We start from the raw sequence: 24,731 nt of genomic DNA, 5'->3' as shown, positions 1-24,731 counted from the left end.
AATAAGTAAACAAATAAATAAATAAATAAATAAATAAATAAATAAATAAATAAATAAATAAAACTGAAATGTGATTAGGCTGTTCCAATATAGACTGATGAGAATAGCGTCTGTGGTTTTGTGGGGTAAAATCGGATTAGTTAAGTATGCATTATACCTATCTCAACTACGCAGGCACGGCGACAAGCCGTAAGACAGCCGAGGCCAGGTTTCCGACTGGTCCGAGGCCGTGTGAGGTCTACAACGTCCACGACCACGGCCTCTCCCGACGACTACTACTACTACGAGGTGCCCGAGAACCACACGCCGCCTCCGACACGGCCACCCCCAAGGGGTCGCGGACGCGTGGTCGCCCGCTTCAGGGGTCGCGGTCAGCCGAGGCCCACGCCTAGTCCAATCCCTCCACCACCGTCTTACGAAGAGGAACTGGAGCACTACGGGTACAGCTTTGGTGAGGCTTGCGCGGGCTTTTTTTTTATCACTGGCAGTGTTACTATTGAAGTTAGAGACAACAAGAAAATGTAGCCACATTCCATTGGTGGCGCCGTCGTTTTTTGTTTTGTTTGAGTAATATGTTGTCGAGAGACTTTGCCAGTCAACGCTGGCATAGATCTGATATTGTGAGCGTTTTGCGTAAGTGACGTTTGCACGGTTGGCTGACATGTCTACACCGCCGAACAGAGCTCTAGCCAAGCAGTGAATGCATGGTACGTACATAATAAGCGAGAGGCACCTCCACTTCTGGTCATATTGCCACGGGTGCTTCTTTTTGTATTTTTCATGTAACCGACCCGATACACGTGTAACCACCGCCTTGCGCGAGCCGCGCCGGCATGTCGAACATTCCCGATTATTTCAGATTGCTCTGATAAGCTTGAGCGCGCAACGTGAACAGTTGAGTTTATTCTGGAACTAACGTGACCACCGGCGGTAAGGCTGGGATCTTAGATGCCACATCCATAAATGCCGACGCGCCTTACAGCTGATCAGATTTCTTGACGGCCGCCGACTGTTCTCGCCGCTATCAGTATACAGCGTGAATTACATGTACCTTGACTTTTCAATTTCCAGGCAAAAGTTCGCCCAATAAGAGTTCCATATTTCCCACTCTTGCTGCGGCATTCTTCATCGTCGCAGCCACGTGACAATGTTGTCTTTCAAACGCGGTGTTTGTGTGTGTATGTCTCTATACTATACAACGTGATCAAAATTAAGTTCTGTAGTTTTCTTAAAGTTAGGAGCCGGGAGGTAGGTGAAGACCACCTCCGCAAGTAAGTTCGACGGTATCTGGCCAGGAGGACAAAAGATAAGATGATAATTACCGCTGTCATGCCAATAAACTAATATTGAAATTGAATTAAAATTGAACTTTATAGTGACTGCAGTAAGCAGTTCTAAATAAACTAAGAAAGAAAGAAAGAAAGAAAGAAAGAAAGAAAGAAAGAAAGAAAGAAAGAAAGAAAGAAAGAATTCTTCGGGCATGCGCGTGATTTGAGATATCCGGTTAAAAAGTTTAAATTGCCGTTGGCATGGTTACGCATGCATGGCTGTGAGAATCGGCGCAATGCTCTTCTCTCATGTGACGCAACTGTTGTGCGTGGTGTTTATACTATAAGCATATAGCCTTTTGCTATAAACATATAAGCCTTTTGCAGATGTTGGTGTGACCTAAATTCATCTTCGCGCTGTACAGACGTCTCCCATAATCGTTGTGCTACTTCGTGACGTTAAGCCTGATCATTTTATTTTAAGCACCACACACTGATGCACATTGTGGCTGATCATTGCGCACATACTTTGACTGTAGTTCCTTGCTCTTGGCCGTAATAAACGATTTTTTAACACCAAAGCTGTTTAAGCCGGCCGTACAAACTTTGGTGCGTACAAGTGTGTACACAAAACTATGATCGTCATGAACGGGTATGTATCACAGAAATTGGGCAAATCCCACTACTCGCCGCTGGTACACTAAAAATGAAGAAAACAACAGACGGGCGGCAAACAGCAGTTGAGATTTCTAGACAGATGTCACCAGTAATTGAGAAAAGCTTTATTAAATCATTGGGATTAACCCAGTTATAAATACCGTCGACGCACGCTTCAGCTTCGCTGAAGCATCTGCACGAGGTGCTTCAGTGGTACGTTCAACGAGAGAATACTAAGGAACGGGAAAGGCAACGACGTCTACGAGAAGACCCCGAAGTGATGGAAGTCCTACGCGAAAGACAACGTGCCCGTATACATCTATGATAGGTGCGAACGCTCGGTTTCAGCGCAAGTTTCTGCCTCTAGAGTTTGGACATCCGTGAAGTGTCTGTGAAACCCCTATGCGCTGAGAAGCAACCTAAAAACAACATAGCATCACCTAGCTAAAGCCCAAGAATAACCTAGAAACAACCTAGCATTACCTAGATAAAACCTAGCAACAGCCTAGAAGCAACATAGAAACAACGAGCATCACCTAGCAAAAGCCTAGCAGAAACCTATAGAAGCAACCAGATTAGACTTGAGAATCGTCCAGCTACGCTGTTTGAAGCTTTGAGCAACTTAGTGCAAGCTTTTTCATCAGCATTTCCATCACTACAAAGAGAAGAGTCATTTTATGGCGTACTGTGAGCTCGTTTCCCCAGCTAGCGATCTCTTGTTATGGCCGTAAGTGAATTCGTCAACAGGCCAGAGCAGTGGGATAGTTGTACAGCCATCACTTACCAAGCGTACATTTCCAATCGCCTCGTTATGCCGTGCCACCTTCCCGCGTCGTATCGATTGTCAGACAAAGCGGACGCTCGTTCATCGCTGCACGGAGGTCCGTAAATAGGTGACCTCCTCATTAATGATTGTACACGGCAATCTTCCGTCACCGAAGTCTGTAGCGACGCTGTTTACTACTCACAGATGTTTTTACTTTCGTATTCATTGAATCGGCTACGACTCGCTTCTGCGGCGAAGCAGGGGTGCTATATGCAGGATGGCCCGAGTTTGGCGAAACTCTGGCGTCACCCACTTTTGAACGAGCTAACAATACGAAAAGGTCAAATACAGCCCTCAGCGCGCTACGTTCCATTGGTTACGATGGAACGCGGCGTCACATTAAGGGCGGTCGACAAAGTTGGGAGGTACGTGTCTTCAAACCAGAGGCATCTTCTTTCATTTGTTTGTCGTTCCACTGAGTGCAGAAAAGTGCACACATGCAAGAAAAATGTTAGAAAGTGTTACTCACGACATTTTTATAGGTACGGGCTGTTTAAATTCGTTTTCAAGCGTTTAATACTTGCACTGTAGAATGGATAGGGCGCAAACAGGGGCGCCAGTGAAAGACCAAGACGAGGACGGTTGTTGGTGCTCGTGCTTGCTCCGTTTCGGACTGCTGGTCGCTGAACCTGCGCTATTTATTATTAAGCGCCTCACGGACTCAACGCTAAACGCGTACCATCAAGTGGTGGAGAGTGCTGGTTCTCTTTTGCACCCTGGAACTCCGTAACCGGACTCTACCTTCCGTGTCAACCATGCCCGACGACGTCGCACAGCAGAATGCTGCCACACCCCCAGCTCCTCGCTGTCCCGGTATTCTAAGGGAGCGCGACCCAGTCATCTTCAGCGGTACTGATGAGCAGGACGTCGAAGACTGGCTCTCTTCGTACGAAAGAGTGAGTGTCAACAACAAGTGGGACGATAACGACAAACTCGGCCGCGTCCAGTTCTACCTGAGAGGAGTCGCGGAACTCTGGTTTAACAACCATGAGGCTGAGGTTACCACCTGGGCCTCTTTCAAAGCGACTTTCGCGGACGTATTCGGCCGACCGACAGTGCGCAAGCTCCGCGCAGAGCAGCGCTTGCGTGATCGCGCCCAACTGTCTGGAGAGTGTTTCACTTCCTATATTGAGGACGTCGTAGGCCTCTGCCGCCGCTTCAATCCTGCCATGTCCGAGGCCGACAAAGTCAAGCATATCATGAAAGGCATCGAGGACGATGCGTTCCACATGCTTGTGGCTAAAAACCCTCAAACAGTCACGGACGTCATTCAGCACTGCCAGAGCTACGACGAGTTGCGAAAGCAGCGCATCTCCACACGCCGTCCTAGCTTCGACACGACCAGTACGTCAGCACTCACCGTTGGCGCCATCTCTCCGGACCCGACGGTATTGACGCAACAAATCAAGCAGTTCATCCGAGAAGAAGTTGCACGACAACTGTCTCTTGCACCCTTTCTCCCAGGCAATGCTCATGGGATCCCCTCGTCGCTGCGACAAACCATTGAGGAGCAAGTATCCGAAGCCCTTCCGCCTACGCACCAGCCGCCGCCTGTATCCGCGCCCTTGACCTACGCTGACGTCGCGAGAAGGCAGCCACATGCGCTGCCACACGGCACGGACTCTGCTCGCTCCTCAAGTGCACTCTACTCAACGCAGACGCCGGCAGGCCCGCCCGCTCCACTTTATCGCCGTCCTGTCACCCCTCCTCATAATCCTTGGCGCACAACGGACAACCGACCAATATGTTACTACTGTTGTCTACCCGGCCATGTCGAGCGTTTCTGCCGCCGCCGCGTTGCCCGTCCAGGTACCGTTGACGCAAGTTACAGCTACGTCCGTCCAGAGCCACCGCAACCGATGTCCTCCCACGCCACTTCGGACACCTCTTCATCCAACCGCCGAGCTTTCAACTCCCGTCGATCGCCGTCCCCGCGCCGACGTTCGCTTTCGCCAATGATTCGTCGCCCCTCGCCCGTCCAAACGGAAAACTGACCATCGCAGTTCCGGAGGCAAGAACTGCGCCGCTGTCGAAATTTACAAGACTTCGTTCTCAACCTGCTAACGAAATAACTGTCTTCATTGAAGGTGTTGCCGTGCAGGCCTTAGTCGATACGGGAGCTGCTGTGTCTGTGTTGAGCGAAGCAATGTGCCGCAAGTTAAAAAAAATTACGATTCCGCTTTCTGGTCTTTCTCTCCGTACGGCAACCGCACATCCCATACAACCTTCCGTGACGTGCACGGCTCGGCTACTCATTCAGGACGTTTTGTATGTCGTCGAATTCGTCGTCTTCCCACACTGCTCGCACGACGTTATATTGGGCTGGGACTTCCTTTCCACACATCATGCCATTGTTGACTGTGCCCGTGCCGAACTAGAATTATCAGCGATCTCCGACATCGATTCTGGCAAGTCATCTTTTCCTCGCGTCGTCGTCGCCGCGGACACGGACATCCCACCTATGTCTTCTGTTCGGGTACCGATCTCCTGCGACTATGCTTTCTCTAGCGCCATGTTCACACCGTCAGGAGCCTTCACTTCTCGTAAGAAGTTCATTCTCCCCTTTGCTCTTGTCACGATCGAAGACTCCTGCTCAAGCATTTATGTCACGAACCTGCTTTCGGTCGCAGCCACAGTATTCCGCGGAGAATGTATAGGGCGTCTTGAGGAGATTGATTCTGTTTGCGCTAGCCATCTGCTCGATCGCACAACAAGCCTCCAGGTCGCCACCGTTGATCTCGTTACCACGTCCAACACATCTTCCCTAGACGCTTTCCTTCCATCAATTGATTCGGACCTTCCTATTGCTCAACGCACCCAACTCTTGAAGCTTCTCGACCGCTTTCGGACGTCTTTCGACTACAAGCAAACCAGTTTGGGTCGAACGTCTGCCATCGTCCATCATATAGACACCGGGAGCCATGCACCCCTGCGTCAGCGTCCATACCGGGTCTCTCACGCTGAACGCCGAGTTATTGATGACCAGGTGACTGATATGCTTAGTCGTGGCGTTACACAGCCGTCCCACAGTCCTTGGGCCTCCCCGGTGGTACTCGTGAAAAAGAAGGACGGTAGCATCCGATTCTGTGTTGATTATAGGCGCCTTAACAAGATCACACGCAAAGATGTCTATCCGCTCCCCAGAATCGATGACGCGCTCGACTGTTTGCAAAGCGCGGAGTTCTTTTCTTCACTGGACCTTCGATCGGGGTACTGGCAGGTACCTATGGATGAAGCTGACCGCCCAAAAACTGCGTTCGTAACTCCTGACGGCCTGTACGAGTTCAACGTGATGCCGTTTGGCCTTTGCAACGCCCCCGCCACCTTCGAGCGTCTTATGGACAACATCCTTCGAGGTCTCAAGTGGAACACGTGCCTTTGTTATCTGGACGACGTCGCAGTTTTTTCAAAGGACTTCGACACCCATCTTCTGCGCCTCGCAAGTGTCCTGGAATGCCTCACACAGGCTGGTCTACAACTCAATATGAAGAAGTGTCACTTCGCCGCCAGGAGGCTCACCATCTTGGGACATGTTGTCAGCAAGGACGGCATTCTACCCGACCCTGCAAAGCTCCGCGCTGTCGCGGAGTTTCCCAAGCCGTCGACCCTGAAAGAACTCCGGAGCTTCATAGGCTTATGCTCATATTTTCGACGATTCGTTCGTGATTTCGCATCCATAATGACCCCTTTAACACGCCTACTTACTGACAGCCAAGGTGTCATGGCATGGTCTTCCGCTTTCGACGCCGCATTCGCGAAATTGCGTCATCTACTGACATCGCCACCGATTCTCCGTCACTTTGACCCCGACGCCCCTACCGAAATCCACACGGACGCCAGTGGAGTCGGCCTTGGCGCTATTCTTGCACAACGCAAGTCTGGCTTCGACGAGTACGTTGTTTCTTACGCAAGTCGCACTCTCACAAGAGCTGAAGAAAATTATTCGGTCACGGAGAAAGAATGTCTAGCCATCGTTTGGGCAATTACAAAATTTAGACCTTACGTATATGGCCGCCCATTTGATGTCGTGAGTGATCACCACGCCCTCTGCTGGTTATCTTCACTGAAAGATCCATCTGGTCGTCTAGCTCGATGGGCATTACGTCTCCAAGAATACGACATCCGCGTCGTCTACAGGTCAGGCCGTAGACATTCAGATGCCGACGCTCTTTCTCGCTCTCCCCTTCCCCATGACTGTGGCAACGGGTCTGTTTCTAGCTACGATTCTGCGGCCCTTATACACGCTGACATGCCTTCAGAGCAGCGTCAGGATCCTTGGATAGTCTCTTTAATGGAGTTCCTATCTAAGCCCTCACCACGTAGCGCCACTCGCTCGCTGTGGCGCACAGCTCGACATTTCACCATCCGCGATGGGCTCCTATACCGCCGCAACTATCTATCTGATGGTCGCAAGTGGTTGTTGGTGATTCCTCGCCATCTCCGTGCCGATATCTGTGCCTCCTTTCACGCGGATCCCCAATGCGGCCACGCTGGTGTAATCAAAACCTATGCACGCCTCCGGCTGCGGTACTACTGGCGTGGCATGTACCGCTTCATCCGCCAATACGTGCGTTCATGCTCCAAGTGTCAGCGCCGGAAGAGCCCCTCACGTATAGTCACTGGACCGCTCCAGCCGTTGCCTTGTCCCTCCCGGCCTTTTGATCGCATCGGAATTGATTTGTACGGCCCCCTTCCGTACACACCAGACGGGAACCGCTGGGTGATCGTCGCTATCGATCATCTGACACGCTATGCTGAAACTGCCGCGCTGCCAGAGGCCACATCACGTGAAGTCGGCTTATTCATACTTCACCAACTTGTTCTTCGCCACGGCGCGCCTCGCGAGCTACTCAGCGACCGCGGACGCACGTTCCTCTCTGATGCCGTACAAGCCCTCCTCCGTGAATGCAACGTTGTGCACCGGACAACCAGCGCCTACCATCCACAAACCAACGGAATGACTGAGCGCTTTAACCGCACACTAGGCGACATGCTGTCCATGTACGTCTCCGCTGACCACACCAACTGGGACCGCATACTACCCTTTGTTACGTACGCTTACAATAGCGCTACTCAGTCTACGACAGGATTTTCTCCCTTCTTTCTTCTTTACGGCCGCGAACCTTCCTCATTTATGGACACCATTCTTCTGTACCGCCCGGACGCTTCAGAGTCCACAACTCTATCTGAAGTCGCCACCTACGCCGAGGAATGCAGGCAGCTCGCACGTTCCTTAACCGCACAAGACCAAGCACGCCAAAAGGACCTCCATGACGCAAACCTGCCTCCCCAGTCATATTCGCCTGGGACATTGGTGTGGCTTCGCGTTCCCTCCTCTGCTCCTGGCCTTTCCACAAAGCTACTGCAGAAGTATGAAGGCCCCTACCGCGTCCTAAGTCAAGCCTCTCCCGTCAACTATGTTGTCGAGCCCGTTCAACCATCCGCAGACCGGCGCCGCCGTGGCCGTGAGATTGTTCACGTCAACCGACTGAAGCCGCATTACGACCCACCAGTCGTCCCTGTTCCTTAAGTCGCCAGGATGGCTCCTTTTCTGCGGGGGAGTGATTTGTAGAATGGATAGGGCGCAGACAGGGGCGCCAGTGAAAGACGAAGACGAGGACGGTTGTTGGTGCTCGTGCTTGCTCCGTTTCGGACTGCTGGTCGCTGAACCTGTGCTATTTATTATTAAACGCCTCACGGACTCAACGCTAAACGCGTACCATCAGCACTAATTATCCTTTAGAATAATCAGTACCGTGGCCTCGGAGATTACCTCCGTCCGAACGCCTTTCAACAGCGCGCGGCTGGAGCTAATCGCCGAGGCCACGGGTATAATCACCATAGTCGGTCTCTACCTTTCAGCGCGTCAAGGCTCAGCTCTTCGCTGCTTCAAGTTGTGTGCGGTTCAGTGTAATCTGGGAGGAGTCAAGATAACTGGTAACAACCGCGTCGCAGAAAGTACGCGTTTTCTCCCCGATTGCACTGAACGGCACACACCTTGAAACAGCGAAGAGCTAGGCATCGAACCGGAAGACGTCATTTTGCTATCCACCTATTAGCTAGGCGGCATATCTAGCTAAATAAGTCAGGACATGCTTTTACCAAGCTAATTAAGGCGGCGGTCTCACTCCGGCGGCACGAACACGTCGTTTTTGTCCCTTTTCCAACCGACGCGGCGGCTGTTCTCCGTGCTTTATATAGTTGACTTATATATCATTGAAAAGCTTGATGTTTGTACTTTTCAAATATATTTATTAAAAACAAGTCAACCATTTGTATTTGGGGATGGATAGCCAAGAATAAGCGCAAGTTACACGGTTTTGGCTGACTGTGCCTCAGCAGTGACCATTTTTTAAAAAATCTGCTACAGTTACAGCACTGTTCTTTGCGCAGCACATTCAAGACATATTTACCTATTTTCTCAACGTAGCAAATTGATGTTGGACTTCTACTTTTTTGTTGCTGAGCTTTTGAAAACAGCCAAATTTAGTAACTTCCGCAGCAGATTGTCCAGTAACTATTCGCTAGAGAAAGTTCATTTTCGGGGCGTATGTAGAGGATAAGATTTTCCGTCTGAATACCCAATTTCATCGATGTGCACGTGCTACTTTTTAAATTATATTCATCTAAAGTGGGCGATATGCTCAATATAGGGACCTACCGTGGCCCATTTTCGTGGAAAGCTACTGAAGTTCCATGGCCGAATTTGCACGTAGAGAAACTATAGTCCCCGATCTATTTCCTGGACCTAGCGTTTTTCAATAAAGCAAGCAGAAATGCGATACGAAGCTCGTAAACTGTCTTAATTTTTCATGCTGAAAACGTCAACAAAAGTGGAGTAATCTTCAAACTGCGCTGAAATCTCCGCATGCATAGCTTAAAATATAATAGTTACGGTCTCCTTATATAATTATACACACTAATCACACACAAATACTGCAGGAACACTGAGAAATCTGCATTATTCCTATCACTACAGCGAAAATCTTCCTCTAGCGCCACCTAGACGGACAACACGAAAGCGCTGCATTGGAAAGCTCCCCGTCTCCCCGACTGTGGCGTTCGAAAACATTTTACTTCAGGGGAGAATGTCAACTTCAGACCATGCCCCAGCATCTGCAAGTCTTCTCTTTTTGTCTGCCTTTCAGACGGCTGCGCGGGAGAGCGTGAAAGCAAGTGTGAAGCATGGGCGCCTTGGGGGGTGCAAAGCCGTCTTGCATCGCGGCTGGGGGAGGGGGGAGAGAGAGATCTGGCATAGCTTGGGTGGGGGCAAGTGCCGGTGTGGCTGGAGGGGGGCAAATGCCGATTTTGCACAGAGAGTATGGGGTGAGCGTCGTCAAGTGAAAAAAAAAAAAAAAAGCCGTACTCTCGGAACGTCCCCCTCGTGTGCGTGCGTATGTTTGTGGCCCCACTCGGGCGACCACTAAAACCGAGGGGTGTGCAACGGCAGACAAAAGAAAGCAGAAAAACGGGCAGTGCGCGTGCGATGCGAGGGAACTGAGTAGATCTGCGTGGGCGAAGTATGTTTTGAATAGCACCTCAGCTTTCCTTTTCTTTCCTTTTTTTTAGAAAAAATGTCGTTTTCCAGAGGTGTGGTTTGCTGGGCTTGTTCATATGAATCCACAGCAATAAACATCATAAATACGAGATAAGGCACACATATATAGGAATGACACGACAACTGTTTTGTACTTGCTGCGTGTTCCTTTCTGCCACTGCTAACAAACTAAACACCGCAGAGTTAAACGAACTAAATTACCAATTAAACACAATTAAGATGTATACCTCCGATTCTAAAAAATGTAGGCCACTCGAATTTCTTTGGTACCGGCTTCCTTTCCTTTATGCGTCGCAGCATTTTCCCCGGGCAAAAGTGCGTGAGCGCGAAAGTAACCCATCCCGTTCAACTGGGCTTGCTGTGCTCTGTACTTGCTAGATTAGGCTACAAGCGGAAACTTGGCAGGATACGCTCGCTCCGATTCGCCGTCTATCATATACTTTGGCAAGTTATGCATCGGACTGTTTCGCTTCAGGACGTGGGTTCGATTTCCGCCTACGACAGGCGCATTTCCATGGCAACGAAATCCAGGAACACCCGCGTATATATTTCCGTGCACTCTAAGTGTTCAGGAGTGCCCCATAGCGGCGTTCCTCATAATTACATAAGGCTAGCTCCAAGGGGACGCGGGCGTTTGCGAACTCTTCACTCTGAGTCGGAACACCGTGCAACAAGGCGCTCGCGTGGTTACCCTGCCTCCGCCCCCGCTGCTATCACGCGCACCTTTAGACAGCCTGCGGTTACAGCCTAGGAACTGCGAGCTCACTTTGCGTATTTCTCTGATTCATTGCTCTTGCTTTGAATGATTGTACTTTGGGGTGTGGAACGCGGTTTCTGTCAGCCCAGTATCGCAAACTTCACACCTAAATTTGTATACCTGTTTGCTCGAATCACAAATAAAGTTTATATAAAAAGCCTTAGTGGTAAGCTTCGGCCGTATTTGCGGTCACCCTGTGGCATGTGCGGGCACATATTCATTGGGATTTTCCGAATGGTCTACTCTACATCTCTTCTGGCACTTGGATTTGTATGTTTCGGCCCTAAATAGTAGGCCTCCTAAGTTTTTTTATTTCTTCAGTAAACCTCCTCAGGCAAGGTTTTACAAACGGCAGGTGGCATACATGCGTGATACGCTTGGGGTCCCGGTTCGTTCGCTGCTGTATATCCTTGTGCGCAGACCATATCGGTGACTACGCAGCAATTCTTGCGGTAGCGGGAATTTGCGTCCAATGCTGATGTGGTGAGCTGGAAACCCGAAGTATGACATCGTTCCACGCAACACAGCTTTGCCGTCGGAAGACAGTGACATCCGATTGATAGCCTCCGGCCGGGAATCTTAGGCGCGTGCCTGTAGGCTTGTGTTGCTGCACTGGCGGCTGAAATCAACAGCTATTCCTCGATATCTGCGCAGTGCATGCTGTTGTGCTCGTGACACGCGATCGAACACCTCCTCTCTGTTTTCTTTGCTCAGCTCGTGCTTTATCAGCCGCCGCTTTCGCCTGAAGGAGAAACGTTAGGAGCTAACAACTCAACGTCTTTGGAAAGTCTGCCGTGCTGAGAACTTGCGATGTCTGAGGATAGCGGGTCGTAAACTCGTAGCGTGAGTCGTAAGGCTGACGAGCCAACGTAGCCGAACTGGGACTTGCGCCTAGTAGCCAGACAAGAAGAGAAGCGTTTTTGAAAACGATAAGTTTATAAAAAGTATAGTTGGTATCGTTGTGCATAAAACACGTTTACATGAAAGCGACAGATGCGCATCGCGTTCATGTTAACAATGGCAATTCGCTAGGAAGGCGCATTGCAGTAATACGTCAGACAGGGATGGTATTGCGAGTCCCGGTCGAATCACAGGCCGTAAATCACGAAGAGAGTAACGGTGGCCTCCCGTCGTGCGAACTCCGGGCGTGCCTCTTTCGCTATAAGGTATTCATATTAGCGCAAAGCAAAAAACAAACACTCGAGAAGGAATTGGAAGGGAGCAGACAGGTCAGGCGCTGAAACCTTTCTGCTTCCTCCCACTTCTCTCTGTAGTCTTTGTTTCTTTGTTCGCGCTAATATGTATCTCTTTGTATAGTGGTTCATGAAGGAGAAAAAGGTGGTAATTTTTGTCTCCCGTGCTTCAGACACGGCTAAGCGCATGTATCCCTCTGACATCAATGAACTCGGCCAGCAACCACATGGCCGCTGCGGCGAAGAGAAGACGAGGGGTTCTGTAAACGGCGTCGCATCGCCTTTCCGAAACGCGCTTGCAAAGCCGATGCGCTACTGTCGCATTCATGTAAACGGGATTATAACCGGCCAGCTGGGGCGACTCCATTCATTCAACAAGACGCCGACACGCCGTCTCCACAAAATGGTCTCCACGTTGTCTGAGTGTGGCCCAGTTCATCTTCCCACGGTAGGGAAGTGTGCCTGCGTTGACAGTTTGCCGTAAACCGGCACGGCACGCACCTCGTTCACACGAATGCGACAACTGGCGCATCGCATCCATGTAAACGGGTGTAAGCGCTGGAAAGGCGCATCGCACAAATGCGCCAGGCAGGTGTGGATTTCGAGGGGTAAGCCGACTCATGGACCACCTTACACAATTGAAGGGGAACGCCGGCCCCTCCTCGAGTCGGCCTCGAGTGCACCTCTTCGATACTACACGACAGCTGCGGGGGCAGAAAGCGAGGACTTCTCGGGAGGGTTCATGCACTCCATGTAAACGGCGGCGCATTGCTCTAGGAAAGGTGATGTGCTACCGCTGCATTCTGTCGCATTCGTGTAAACGCAGCTGGAACGCGGCACTGTTTCCCACGGCAATGCAGTCTAATTGAGTTAGTGGGGGAGACAAGGGTTTCCCAAAAGTCTGTAGGCTAACCAATCCTTCCCTGGGAAGAAGGGGTGCACTATGCACGAGGCAACACCACCAAGACTGGTGTAGTCTAGACCCCACGAGTACAGGAGATGGGGCATAACATCCACTGTGCTAGCCTGAAGCTGAGAGGCAGCATGGGGGGGGGGGGGCGATTGAGCGAGGATGAGAGCAGGTAATAAAATGTGTGCTGCAGCACGAAAGCCGACAGTCTGTGCTTAGTAACGGGAGACGCTAGAGAACGGAACGCATTTCATTCGCATCCACTGGTGTCCACTGCTCGCGTAGATTTGAGCTTCTCGAGCGTGCGCTGTGCACTCTTAGAAAAAAAGTTAGTAAATGGTTAGTAAATGCTTGCATTTACTACTTTCGAGCGTATTTTACTACCATCGCGAAATCTGTTTACTAGCCAGCAGTTAGTAAAGGTCGTAAAGTGCTGCCTTCACTAACCAGAAAGTTTACTTGGTGTTTTTAAAGTAACTACTAGCCACCCACATTGCCAGATCTTTCGTAGATGCGCAGTATACTTTGCCGTAATCGTGACAGTCTTTAGCAAAATTTAAACAATTTTTGTTTTGTTGATTACCTTGGAATTAAAGTTTCGTGCTACGTGATGGCACGCATATAAGCAAATATAAGGGCACACGACAATGTGTAGAAAACATCAATTATTCTTCTAAATTCTATGATTGCCAACCAGTACACGGTGCATAGGAGCATAGTCTTCAAGCCGCTGCTAGAGTAGATATCAGCTACGTAAAAGTCTTGCTATTCTGTGTGTGCACTTGCGTGTGTTTTCTCATTCGTGATCAATTCATGCCTCTATGTATGTTGGTTGCTTTGTGTACCTACCACGGTAATTACATGAAGTAATTAGCGGCCATTCGTTAATGTACGAGGACAATGCCACTTCGTTTTTTTAGTCCTTTAGGTACTTTTGTAATAGAATCATCTTTATATGGCAATGCACACGCACATATAAACAAAATAGGCGTAAGCCTCTAATTGAGTTGTTAGCGCGGTTACTAACAACTTAGTAGTGGACTAGCCATTCGAGCTAGTACTATTCACTCACTAACTAGGCAGCAAGTTCCACTAGCCTGCATTTTACTACCTTCACTTACTAAGAGGCTAGTGTATTTTGTGACAAGTAAACGGTTAGCATTTAGTCAGTGAATATGCCGACCTTTTTTTTCCAAGAGTTGTCGCAATCGGCGAGCCACCCTTTGCCTCGGGCGCCGGGACGGAATAAAGGCAGCCGCCTCACTTTGCGGCGATAAGGAAGACGCCGGCTGTTTCTCATGCACCAGGAGGTGCATGGTTGCAATTGCTCGAAACAACACCATTGTCGCTGGTGCCGAAGCGGTAATGCGACACATGGCGCCTTTGTGCCCCAGGAAAGGCCGTGACGCCGAGTTTCCGCCGTAGACGGACCTCGGACTACCGCACTGTGCGTCTCCGGCTGTTAGGCCGTCTACGCTTCGATCAGCGCCAGCTTGCTGTCAATTACTGACAATTTGGGTGAAACGACCACTCATCATGTTATTGTAACGAAGTTTATTGAAAATCAAAATCCTATTGAAATAGCGTACGCGAATAGAGAAGTCGTTCCCCCGACAAGAGAATAACGCACCAGGACCATTCATGCCACGCATATATGTCGCTGAAGACGTAATTGCTTCAGCTCTGTCATAGAAATGGTTTGGCGGTTCGTCTGATGCTTTGCACACGGTAACATGATAAATAAATGCTGCATCAACCAAAAGATGAATTGATACTACTCTGCTGAAGTTTCAATTCAAATGAAATAAATGACGGTACGTATAGCAGGGAAAACTGTGCTGCTTAGGCAGTTAGCACGGGTTTGACACCGTGGGTCAGAGCGGCAGCGTTGTAGCACGCAATTGCCAAACTACCCGTCTTTCGAACATTCGGAAGCTTAGGTTACATTCGGAAGCTTATGTTACACGGTGAAGTAAGAGCACAGCTAGTCAAATAGAATTTGTCTTCTCCTACAGACGAACGAGAAGTTGTGTCGGGTATAATGAGGGGAGGAGGGGGGGGGTGGAGGTGTTACACACAACCACTGGGCGCGTTTCTTCCATGGGGGAAGGAAGGAGTACATACGAGTTTGCTTACACCCCGTGTTGCAGGTCAGGGTAAAACTGTGCCGTGTTCCCAACAAGGGCCGCAGAAATAGCGTCACGACCCTCTACAGGGTATCACAAACGGCAGAGTTTTGACAACGGGACAGAGTTGAATGCTATCCTGGAGGCAGTCTCGTCTTTATTCTTTCTTTTTCTTCCTGTCAGACCACCATGTCTCACGTTCCAGCACAATTGCAGTGACAACGATGTCTTCTGCATACTTTTGGCGCAGAAAGATTGCTGTCAATTCTACTGCGCAAATATATATATATATATATATATATATATATATATATATATATATATATATATATATACATATATATATATATATATATACATATATATATATATATACATATATATATATATATATATATATATATATATATATATATATATATATATATATATATATATATGTATATATATATATATATATATGTAACACACTCAGAAACGACGCAGGGTTTCTAGGTTCGGTAAAAGATTCTCAGAAAAGTCAGACACGCGTGCGAAGCAATTTTATTTACGTTCCGCTCGGGGTCCGAGCTTTATCTGATGAAGCTTAGACCTCCAGTGAAACGTAAATAAAATTGCTTCGCACACGTGTTTTTTTTTTCACTTTTCTATATATATGTGTGTGTGTGTACGCGAACAGAACTTCCCTGAGCATTTGCAAATAATTCATAAACTGTGAATAGAAGCCCTCATGTCACCACAATTATTTGGAGAATAATTACTGCATAATTATAGCGTTCTCTCTACAAAATATTGCTGTCAATTCTTTCTCGAGAGAAATAAAATCTTTAGTACACAGATCGATTGTGTCAGGGTGTGTAACGGCATATAGAGTGGTAGACGTAAGTGGCTGTTTACTTGAGGAAGTACATAGAAATGGAACAAAGAAAAAGGAGAGTTTATTATGATGACCGCTGTCTAGCTCAAGCAGATGACTGAGTAGTGACAATCAGTAAATGAGGTAGGAGTAAACGACAGCGACAGAGGGGATTATTTACATAAGTACACTGTACACGGAAGGATGTGATGTCTCATGGTTCGCTTGTGATGTGACCTCCGCGATAGAGTTTGTCACCCAAACCCGCATTTCGGCACTGTATGTCACGGAGAGCAGCTGGCCAGGCAGCCTACGTGAGCGGTTTGCAGCGCAATTGTTCCTCCCGTGAAAAGAACCGCACCGCTGGGGACAGGGACAAGTGAGCGAGGGTCATCACAGAAGGAGAGATAGAAAGAGGCGTCGTTGAAGGGGAGAAAAAAAAAGCAGCCCTTGCGGCAGCGGCGCGTAAATAGTTATACTACCAGGAGAAAGAGGCACCTCTTTTCTAGACAGTGGCATGGGAGTACGAAGGCTCTCTGGGCCGTGCTTTTTTCTTTCTTTGGGGGGGGGGAGCGGGCGGGAAGGGGGGGGGGGCGTGAAGCACATCTGAAACTTTTCAAAGGAGCAGCGGCGCCTCTGAAAAGAGTGGATTAGTTGCAGCAGGGAGAGGCTCTTCGCTGTCGCGACGGCCGGAGAGCGCATTTTCCTCTTTTTTCCAAACGTGACTTGGTGGCGTCTTCTGGCGGCTCAGAATGAAACTACACTGCAGTGGAACCCCCACCTTAAGCCATGCCGCGCTAAGACCGAGCTAATTAATACGCACATTACTAAGACTATGCAAGGAAGCCGTTCCAAGCTAAGACCAAGCTAATTAAGGTCATGTTAATGAAGACGATGCTAATTCGAAGCGCGTTAATTAAACACACTAATTAGAGCATTATTTATTTTGAATCATTCTAATTATATACGTGATGAATATTATTGTGCTAATTAGTTTCACATTATTTAGACATCGCTAATCAGACCTGTATTAATTAATATTGTGTTAATTAAAACTATTCCAGTTAAGACAGAACTATTCAACATCACGTTAATTAGGACCTCACTCATTAAGACCTAGCTGACATATAACATCCTAATTGAGACCAAGCTGACGCGGTCTTCCCTACGAAGCAGACCGAGCGGACACAATAGACGTTGAGTCACGTAAAAAGGTGAAAGAAGCTAGCTGATCACAAGCGCCTCTGATGGCTCCAACCTTGCACTAGTAGTGCAAGCTCATCAAAATATTTTATGTGTAAAGACGTAAAGGCGGCATAGCGTCCACCACATGAAACGCGCGACAATCACAACGGCACTATGACAGACACGAGTTGAACTGGGGCCTTCTCAGAATCAACAAGTTTGTGCCCGAGTTCGCGTGTCAACCAGTTTGATTGACAGACCCCCCCCCGGCGAAGATCGGAGCAATGCCGCAGCGCCAGCGAGCGGCACGATATTCATCTCTGAGCTGATTCGCAGAGACTATGCGCACAAGCACGAAGAACTAAAGGATATTTCATCACGGGGCTACGATGTCTCGCATCCAATTTCACCGCGCTCACGACTTACCACTCACAGCCGTGTTCCCTCCATGAAGCAAGCGCCACTGGTGACATTTGCGGCGAGTAATGCTACTCTTTACTTGTTTGTGCGGACATTGTTTCTACCGATTTGTCACTGTATAAAAATCTTCAGACGAGTATTGTAAGCAACAGAAACCTGCCCATTTATTTGACTCTAATGTTCGATAGAAGCAGAACGAGCTGCACGAGAGTGCTGCGTGCGCGCCCCTGTTGGCTTGGAGAGTGGAAATTTCCATGCTGCAGGTGGAACAAAAGAACTTGCCCGAAAGAGGATAACCGCCGACGAACACGCCTGTGGGAGGCGTGATGTTCATTTTGCAAGGAGATAGCGCAACAATCACGCTGACGTCGCTGCACTGTTGCAATGTTAACTGAGTCGCGGCGCCGATGCGTTCGCACGCGGTGTTCCTTTGAAAACTGCCGCAAATGCCACGCATGCGTTTCTGACGCCATGCGTGTTCTTCTCAATCGATGCTGCTATCCCGCGCTTCGCAATGTCTTCGTGTCATGACCGCCGTAGTGCGAGCTCGGAGCAAGCTCGTGTTCCCGAAAAGCTCGGGCCATCCTGCATAGCACCCGGTTTCAGGTTTCACCCTTTCGTCGCGAGGTCTTTTCATGGCCAAGATCAGCTCGTAATTTGGGATGATGTTTAGTACATATGTTTGACATATTTAATCTGTGCCTGTTCTGTCATCATCTACATTTAGACCTCAGTAAACAACCTCGATGACGGGGCTGTAACCAGGGAATTATATCGGGGGCGTAGGGACAGAAAGAACAGAAACCTGGCGGACGTTGTATATCATACTGAAACGGAGCTCAGAAGTTCCATTGTTGCATGAAAAGCAACGAAAGCTCGTCTTGGTGATGAACACACCTAGAGGTGAACGTTTAGCGCGAGGGATAGTTGAGCTACTGTATATAGAGATTTATCATAAAAGAATAATATATTTTTGTGTCCACTTTCTTTTAAGCCACAGTGCGCGCTTTAATTGATGGTCGGCGTTTGTGTTGTCGTGTTCTCTTCTCTTGTGTCCATATTTGCACACTTTCCCTTTCTTTTATGAAACGTATGACAGTCTGAAACTGGCTCGCCGCTGATGTGAGGAGGAAGAGGAAAGAAACGAAACACAGCAAGGCCAATGAGATGCTGGTTTGCTAGCCTGCACCGAGGGAAAAGACTTAAGGGACCAAAAGATAGGAAGTGGTGCGGATACAAAAAAAAATGCGTTAGGTTAAGCAACACTTCTGCGTTCCACGCGTGTCGCAAAGAAGATTGATTCGTATCTTGACATTCTGACAGTATTAGATGCAGGACTTCGGGCGTGTCACGTTCCACTGTCGAAATTGACACTCGTCTGACCTCGTTACTAAATGACAGGTAGTAAACGGGTCATGGTGCCTACTGTGAGTCTTAGAGGGCTCAGTGCGGTCAATGGCAGGCGTCTCCGCAGCTTTTACAAGCGTTGTAATCATAACAGTTCCCACGCTCGTCCTCGCAGGCCCGCCTAAGCAGACGTCATCGACGACAACGACGACAACCACGACTCCCGCGCCGACGGATCCGCCCAAGACGCTGTCGCCCAACTACCGGGAGCGCGCCGACGGTCGCATCATTGACTTCCGGGCCGACCCAAACTTCCCGCGTGAGCTGAAGGGCGCCGACTTGACGGACTACCCGTTCTACGAGAACGTGCCCGAGGACATTACCTTCGACTGCTCTAAGTGGCACGACGGTTTTTACGCCAGCATACCGCACAAGTGTCAGGTGAGAGCGCAACATTGGTGATTATGCTCACGACACGACTCAGTGACTCACTCATGCCCACGACTCGATCTGAGTCTTAGTCTGAGTGAGTGAGTCAACTCGTGAGTCCGTTAGCGTATAATTAGCTTTTTCGACTGTTGTGTTAACGCTCGTTAATGCCAATATCTTGCATAGTCGGTGCTCTACTTGGCACCTTTTGGTCTCGTGCTTATAAACGCGCATTATCAGTGGTTGCAATCCAATTAATAATTATCGGTGTTTAACGTCTCCAAATCACGATATGATTATGAGGGACGCCGTAGTGGAGGTCTCCGGACGTGGTTGCGATCCTGTATAAGGACATCTTTATTGACATATTTTATGAGGACATATTTTTATAAAGAACTTGCCGTGAAAGATACGTGCGGATGCCAAGGCGCCTCCTCCTTCCCTTCTAACTCATGCCTCTGAGCAATAGATGTTGAGCTGGCGTAGAGATGTTAGTGCGTGGAAGCATGTGTGGGCATACGTGAGTTAAACGTGAGCCGACAAAAGGCTGGCAGTAATGCTGAAGTTGAGTAGATAGGACCATAGGTCGGCAAAAAATGTGGAGCTCACTAAGATTCACCCAAGAAATATATTTTGCGCTTAGGGCTCACTCGGACTCAGACTCACCAAAATCTTCCCCGAATGAACTCTATCGGACTCAGACTCACTAAAATTCTTTTCAACCGGACTCACTCGGACTCAAACTCACCAAGATATTACTCACCCAGACTCACTTAGACTCATATTCCTGGCTCGATCTGAGTCTGAGTAAGTTTTGAGTGAGTCGGCTCATGAGTGAGTTTGCCGACATATATGCATGCAACAGTCCTCCCTGTGCCCCAGCTAGGTATCCAAAGGCATTTTCTATTATTTTTTGTACAGGAGGCCTGCCTGACTGGCAGGTTATAAACGTGTAGGTTTTTTGACCCTGCTTGACCTTACCTCTGCTTAGGCAACTAAGCCATTCATTCAATTAAAGTTCATTCTTTGTGTAATGCAGGTGCTCAATTCAATTTTGGGAACAGAAAGCACGCTTCGGCGGCCATATTTCGACACCACATACACAAACTTCAGTGGCTGCAGCGTCACCAGATAATGATAATTTCGCCCTAATGGAGGGAAGAAGAAAGGAGCCAGACAGTAGCCAAGTAGCCAAGACGTTTTTTCTGCCCCCACCGGCCTCAAGAAGTAGACAAAGGGACGCGAAGTAGCCAAACCTGGCAAGCCTGAGCCGGGCATGTCATTCAGTTAACGATGTTTGTGTTGTGGAAGGGTGGTTTCTTTCTAATTAATAGCGCACGTTCGACTTCAAAGCTAACTTAGAAAAGAGAGCATCGAAGTTTGCCTTATCACCGATCACTACGTTGAAGGATTTTTCAGGGAAAGGATACAAAGGTTTATGCCTCAAAGGGTGACGCTGAAACTGACGGGCGTATTATGCTGGAAAGCATTTTTTTTTCTTTTTGCCTTCCGGCGGCACACTAAACTATCGTACGCCCATGCTGAAAACAGCCCACGCATTGGCTTTCAGCGAAACAGCAAGGTATATCCCGATGAACCGACCATGTTTTCTACTTCGTTCTGCTGTTCTTAATCTTGTTGGACTCTGAAATTGATTCATTTTATATTTTGTCTTGGTCGCTTGCTTCGTTACTTCTCTCGCGACCTCTTTTTCTATTTTGTTCCTTCATAGTTTGTTCCGTTGTGTGTGAACGACGTTTAGACGCCCCTAAATACAGATTATTGTACACATTCTTCTCACTCACTCACTCACTCACTCACTCACTCACTCACTCACTCACTCACTCACTCACTCACTCACTCACTCACTCACTCACTCACTCACTCACTCACTCACTCACTCACTCACTCACTCACTCACTCACTCACTCACTCACTCACTCACTCACTCACTCACTCACTCACTCACTCACTCACTCACTCACTCACTCACTCACTCACTCACTCACTCACTCACTCACTCACTCACTCACTCACTCACTCACTCACGCACGCACACAAAAAGAAAAAGACGGGAAAGTCACTGTTAAGCACAAATAAAAGCGATTCTTATCAAATAGTAAAGGCGATGTACTGTACGGTCCATTGTTAAAGGGAACATTCCAATGAGCACCTTTCATTTTGCTTGCCCTCTAAGAGGAAGTGGACGGGGAAACATTGTTCATATAATGCACGGGTCTGTCAAAAAGAGACTGAACTGTCAACCACCAGTAGTTTTATGCAAATCTAAGACACTGTGTTTTTGCAAGAGAGCGAAATCCAAACATGCCCTTCACGCAAGTGTTCTCTTTAACAGTGGGCCCGTCTGTACATAATAGAGCACAATAAACCTACATAAAATATATGCGTATATTTGTATATGTATTCGCCGCATTTCTCTCAGCCTGCCCTAGATCTTCTTTCTTCGACAGACGACAAACATCGCCAACGTCCCCCTCGCACCTATGCGATGATGTTTAACACTGGACATCCGAATCAAGTATAGCGGTCGCATTTCGCCACAGTTCGTGAACGATACCATTTGCAGAAATTGACATTGTACAGTAATAAAGTCGTGATCTTTTGAGTGCGTAAGCATGGGATTATACAGTGCGTTTAACTACAGTGAAATAAAGTTGACGGTGTGCACCACATTAATTAAAATAGAATTTAGCCGGCTCCCGAAGAGTAGACTTTCTCGGGACTCGTTTGCGTGCGTTCTACCTACAATGTGTTTTTAGCTGCTTCTCTTATGCTTCGCTGCAGTTGTTCCACTACTGCTACGGAGGTTTTCGCTACGACTTCCTGTGCCCAAACTACACGCTGTACGACCAGACCACCTTCACGTGTCGCTTCATCAACACGGTGGAGTGCGAGAAGTCGGAGAAGCATTACGACCGCAACGAAGCTCTCTACAAGGAGACCACGACGGTGGCGCCATCCACCGTGCCTCCAAGGTGCGTATCGGCGTCCCTTTTAAGGTCCACTCTTACTGAGACATAAACGTTTACAACACCCAGAAAGAGCTTGAAAGCACAGCTACGTAATACTACTGGACTCTTGTCCCATTGCTCAGGATTTTTTGCTGAGCACGATGCAAGACATTTATCTTAAACCGTGCTGTTGAGTTCGTGTGCTTTATCCGACGTCTTTTTCGACGAGTGTCTCAGTGACGCTTCGGTAAGACTTGCCTTTATTTATTGCAATTGTAAAGATTACCGTTTTCTGTAAACCTCATATGAGAGGATTCCTCATGGCATCGAACGCACGACCCTCTTCATACACGAAATCAGAACGCCCATCTGATGTTTGAACACTCAGAAAGAGCTCGAGACAAGGTCAGCTTGTGAAACTATCTGCTTACTTGCCACGTTGAAAATGATGGTAAAAGATTCAAATAGTGTCGTCTAATGGCAGAGACACATGCATTGTAGGTATTCGGTGCCTTGTTGCCGCGCGGTTATGACTGTATTACTAACATGAGGTCACACAGGAGCGGACGGGCTAATCCCAGGCTGCAGTGGCTTCGGGGGTTAACAGTTTGGCGAAGTGCGCTCTAAAAAAAAAAAAGAAAGGTCGGCATACTTACTAAATACTAACCGTTTACTAGTCACAAGAAGCACTAGCCTCATAGTAAGTGAAGCTAGTAAAATGAAAGTTAGTGCAATCCACTACCTTGTTAGCTAGTGAATTGTGCTAACTTAGGCTGTTGGTTTGTTACGAAGGTGTTAGTAACCGTTACCATATTAACACTCATGGCCTGCAATTATCCAAGAGGCTTACGCCTTTTCGGTTATATATATATATATATATATATATATATATCAACATTAGACGAAACTCTAATTAAAGCCACGAGTTCGTACGTGCTGTGTGTCAACGGGTATTACAAAGTGTCTTCACTCTTCAAATTATTCAAGGGACCACTTTCTTATTCATGATAAAAAATGTTCGGTCTCCGTAATTTTACTTCCATTTTACTTCCTAGATGCCCAATGACTGATGAAACCTTTCTATTCAGAGACAACGGTTCTGCTATATGCCCCCTTTTTATCTCCCTGCAGGCCTCCTCCACCTCCGCGCAAGAAGCCAACCCCACCCAAGAAGAAGACGTCAACGACCACTACCACCACCACGGAAGCGCCGGACGAGTACGAGGAATACGAGTACGAGGAAGACGAGACAACAACGACCACGACGACAACGACGACCGCTAAGCCTAAGCGGCGAAGACTCAGGCCGCGTCTAAGGATTCCCGGAGCTCGGGGTCCCCAGGATGGCAAAAAGTAATCTCGGAGGCTGCGCTCCTTGTTTCTACGGCTGTGTCATCGTTCAAAAAACAACGGAGATTCACGGAGCTCTCGAAGCTGTTTAGCGGATTGACGTTACACCTGGCGGGCGTTCACACTTGCGACGGCTCGAACGTGACGATGCGCGTTCTAAAGCGTTCTACCCGCCATGTTCAGGTTTTTCTCGTTCGTATCCAGCTGGAAGCTCCGGGGCATGATAGATGCATTTATGTTTTTTTTAGTTTTGTTTTGGCGTTCGTTTTAGTGAGATGAAACTGATGTTGACTCGTCTGCCTCGTCGTTATTTCTTGCTTCGACGTCTGGTTAGTGTATGATGGTACATACTGCCAATCATTTACATTCCTGTAAACAGTGTTCCGATCGAAGTCATTCACACACATTTTCGCCGCTAAGGTAGGAGTCTGCCGTGATGAACTTCTTTATTTCTGCGCGCAGTAGCCTTCGAAGATACAGCGACAACGATTCACAACACCATTTATTCACTGAGGTTTTATTTACGAGTGATCGGTGCTGTTAGGTTTCACGATTGAGAGATGTATGCTTTCTTTAACTCTAAGGATATTAACGGAAGCCGTGAATCGTACAACCGGAAGTGGCTTGACACAGCGAAGTATAATTAAACGAAGGAAACAAGTGCAAGTTGGAACATAATCTTAGGTAAGAGCTGTTTGATGAATGAGAATCAGCGCTGATAACTTCATGCCATATGCAGGCTCTTTCATGCAGCGGGCGCGCATGAAACTTGATTGTATTGTGCGGTTCAGTTCTGCAATACTCAGACCATGTACGATTCGCGTGCCTCCGGCTTTGCGCAGTGAATTGTGTGCAAGACACCGCCACTGAGGAGCCC

General features: G+C 48.2%; 1 protein-coding gene across 1 annotated transcript in view; it reads left to right on the top strand.

The window, feature by feature from the left end:
• The window catches only part of LOC119394085 (uncharacterized), a 126,072-nt gene extending 101,921 nt beyond the window's left edge, over nucleotides 1-24,151 (top strand). The window contains exons 3-6 of the mRNA XM_037661317.2: nucleotides 175-451; nucleotides 19,279-19,544; nucleotides 22,338-22,528; nucleotides 23,636-24,151. Coding sequence (XP_037517245.1) covers nucleotides 175-451; nucleotides 19,279-19,544; nucleotides 22,338-22,528; nucleotides 23,636-23,861 — 960 coding nt within the window. The 3' untranslated portion in view covers nucleotides 23,862-24,151. The remainder of the gene's footprint in view (nucleotides 1-174; nucleotides 452-19,278; nucleotides 19,545-22,337; nucleotides 22,529-23,635) is intronic.
• Nucleotides 24,152-24,731: the final 580 nt, after the last annotated feature.

The sequence above is a fragment of the Rhipicephalus sanguineus genome, chromosome 5, assembly GCF_013339695.2.
Source record: "Rhipicephalus sanguineus isolate Rsan-2018 chromosome 5, BIME_Rsan_1.4, whole genome shotgun sequence".
NCBI lineage: Eukaryota > Metazoa > Arthropoda > Arachnida > Ixodida > Ixodidae > Rhipicephalus > Rhipicephalus sanguineus.
The sequence above is the reverse complement of the archived record's forward strand: the minus strand, read 5'-3'. Positions and strand labels throughout refer to the sequence as shown.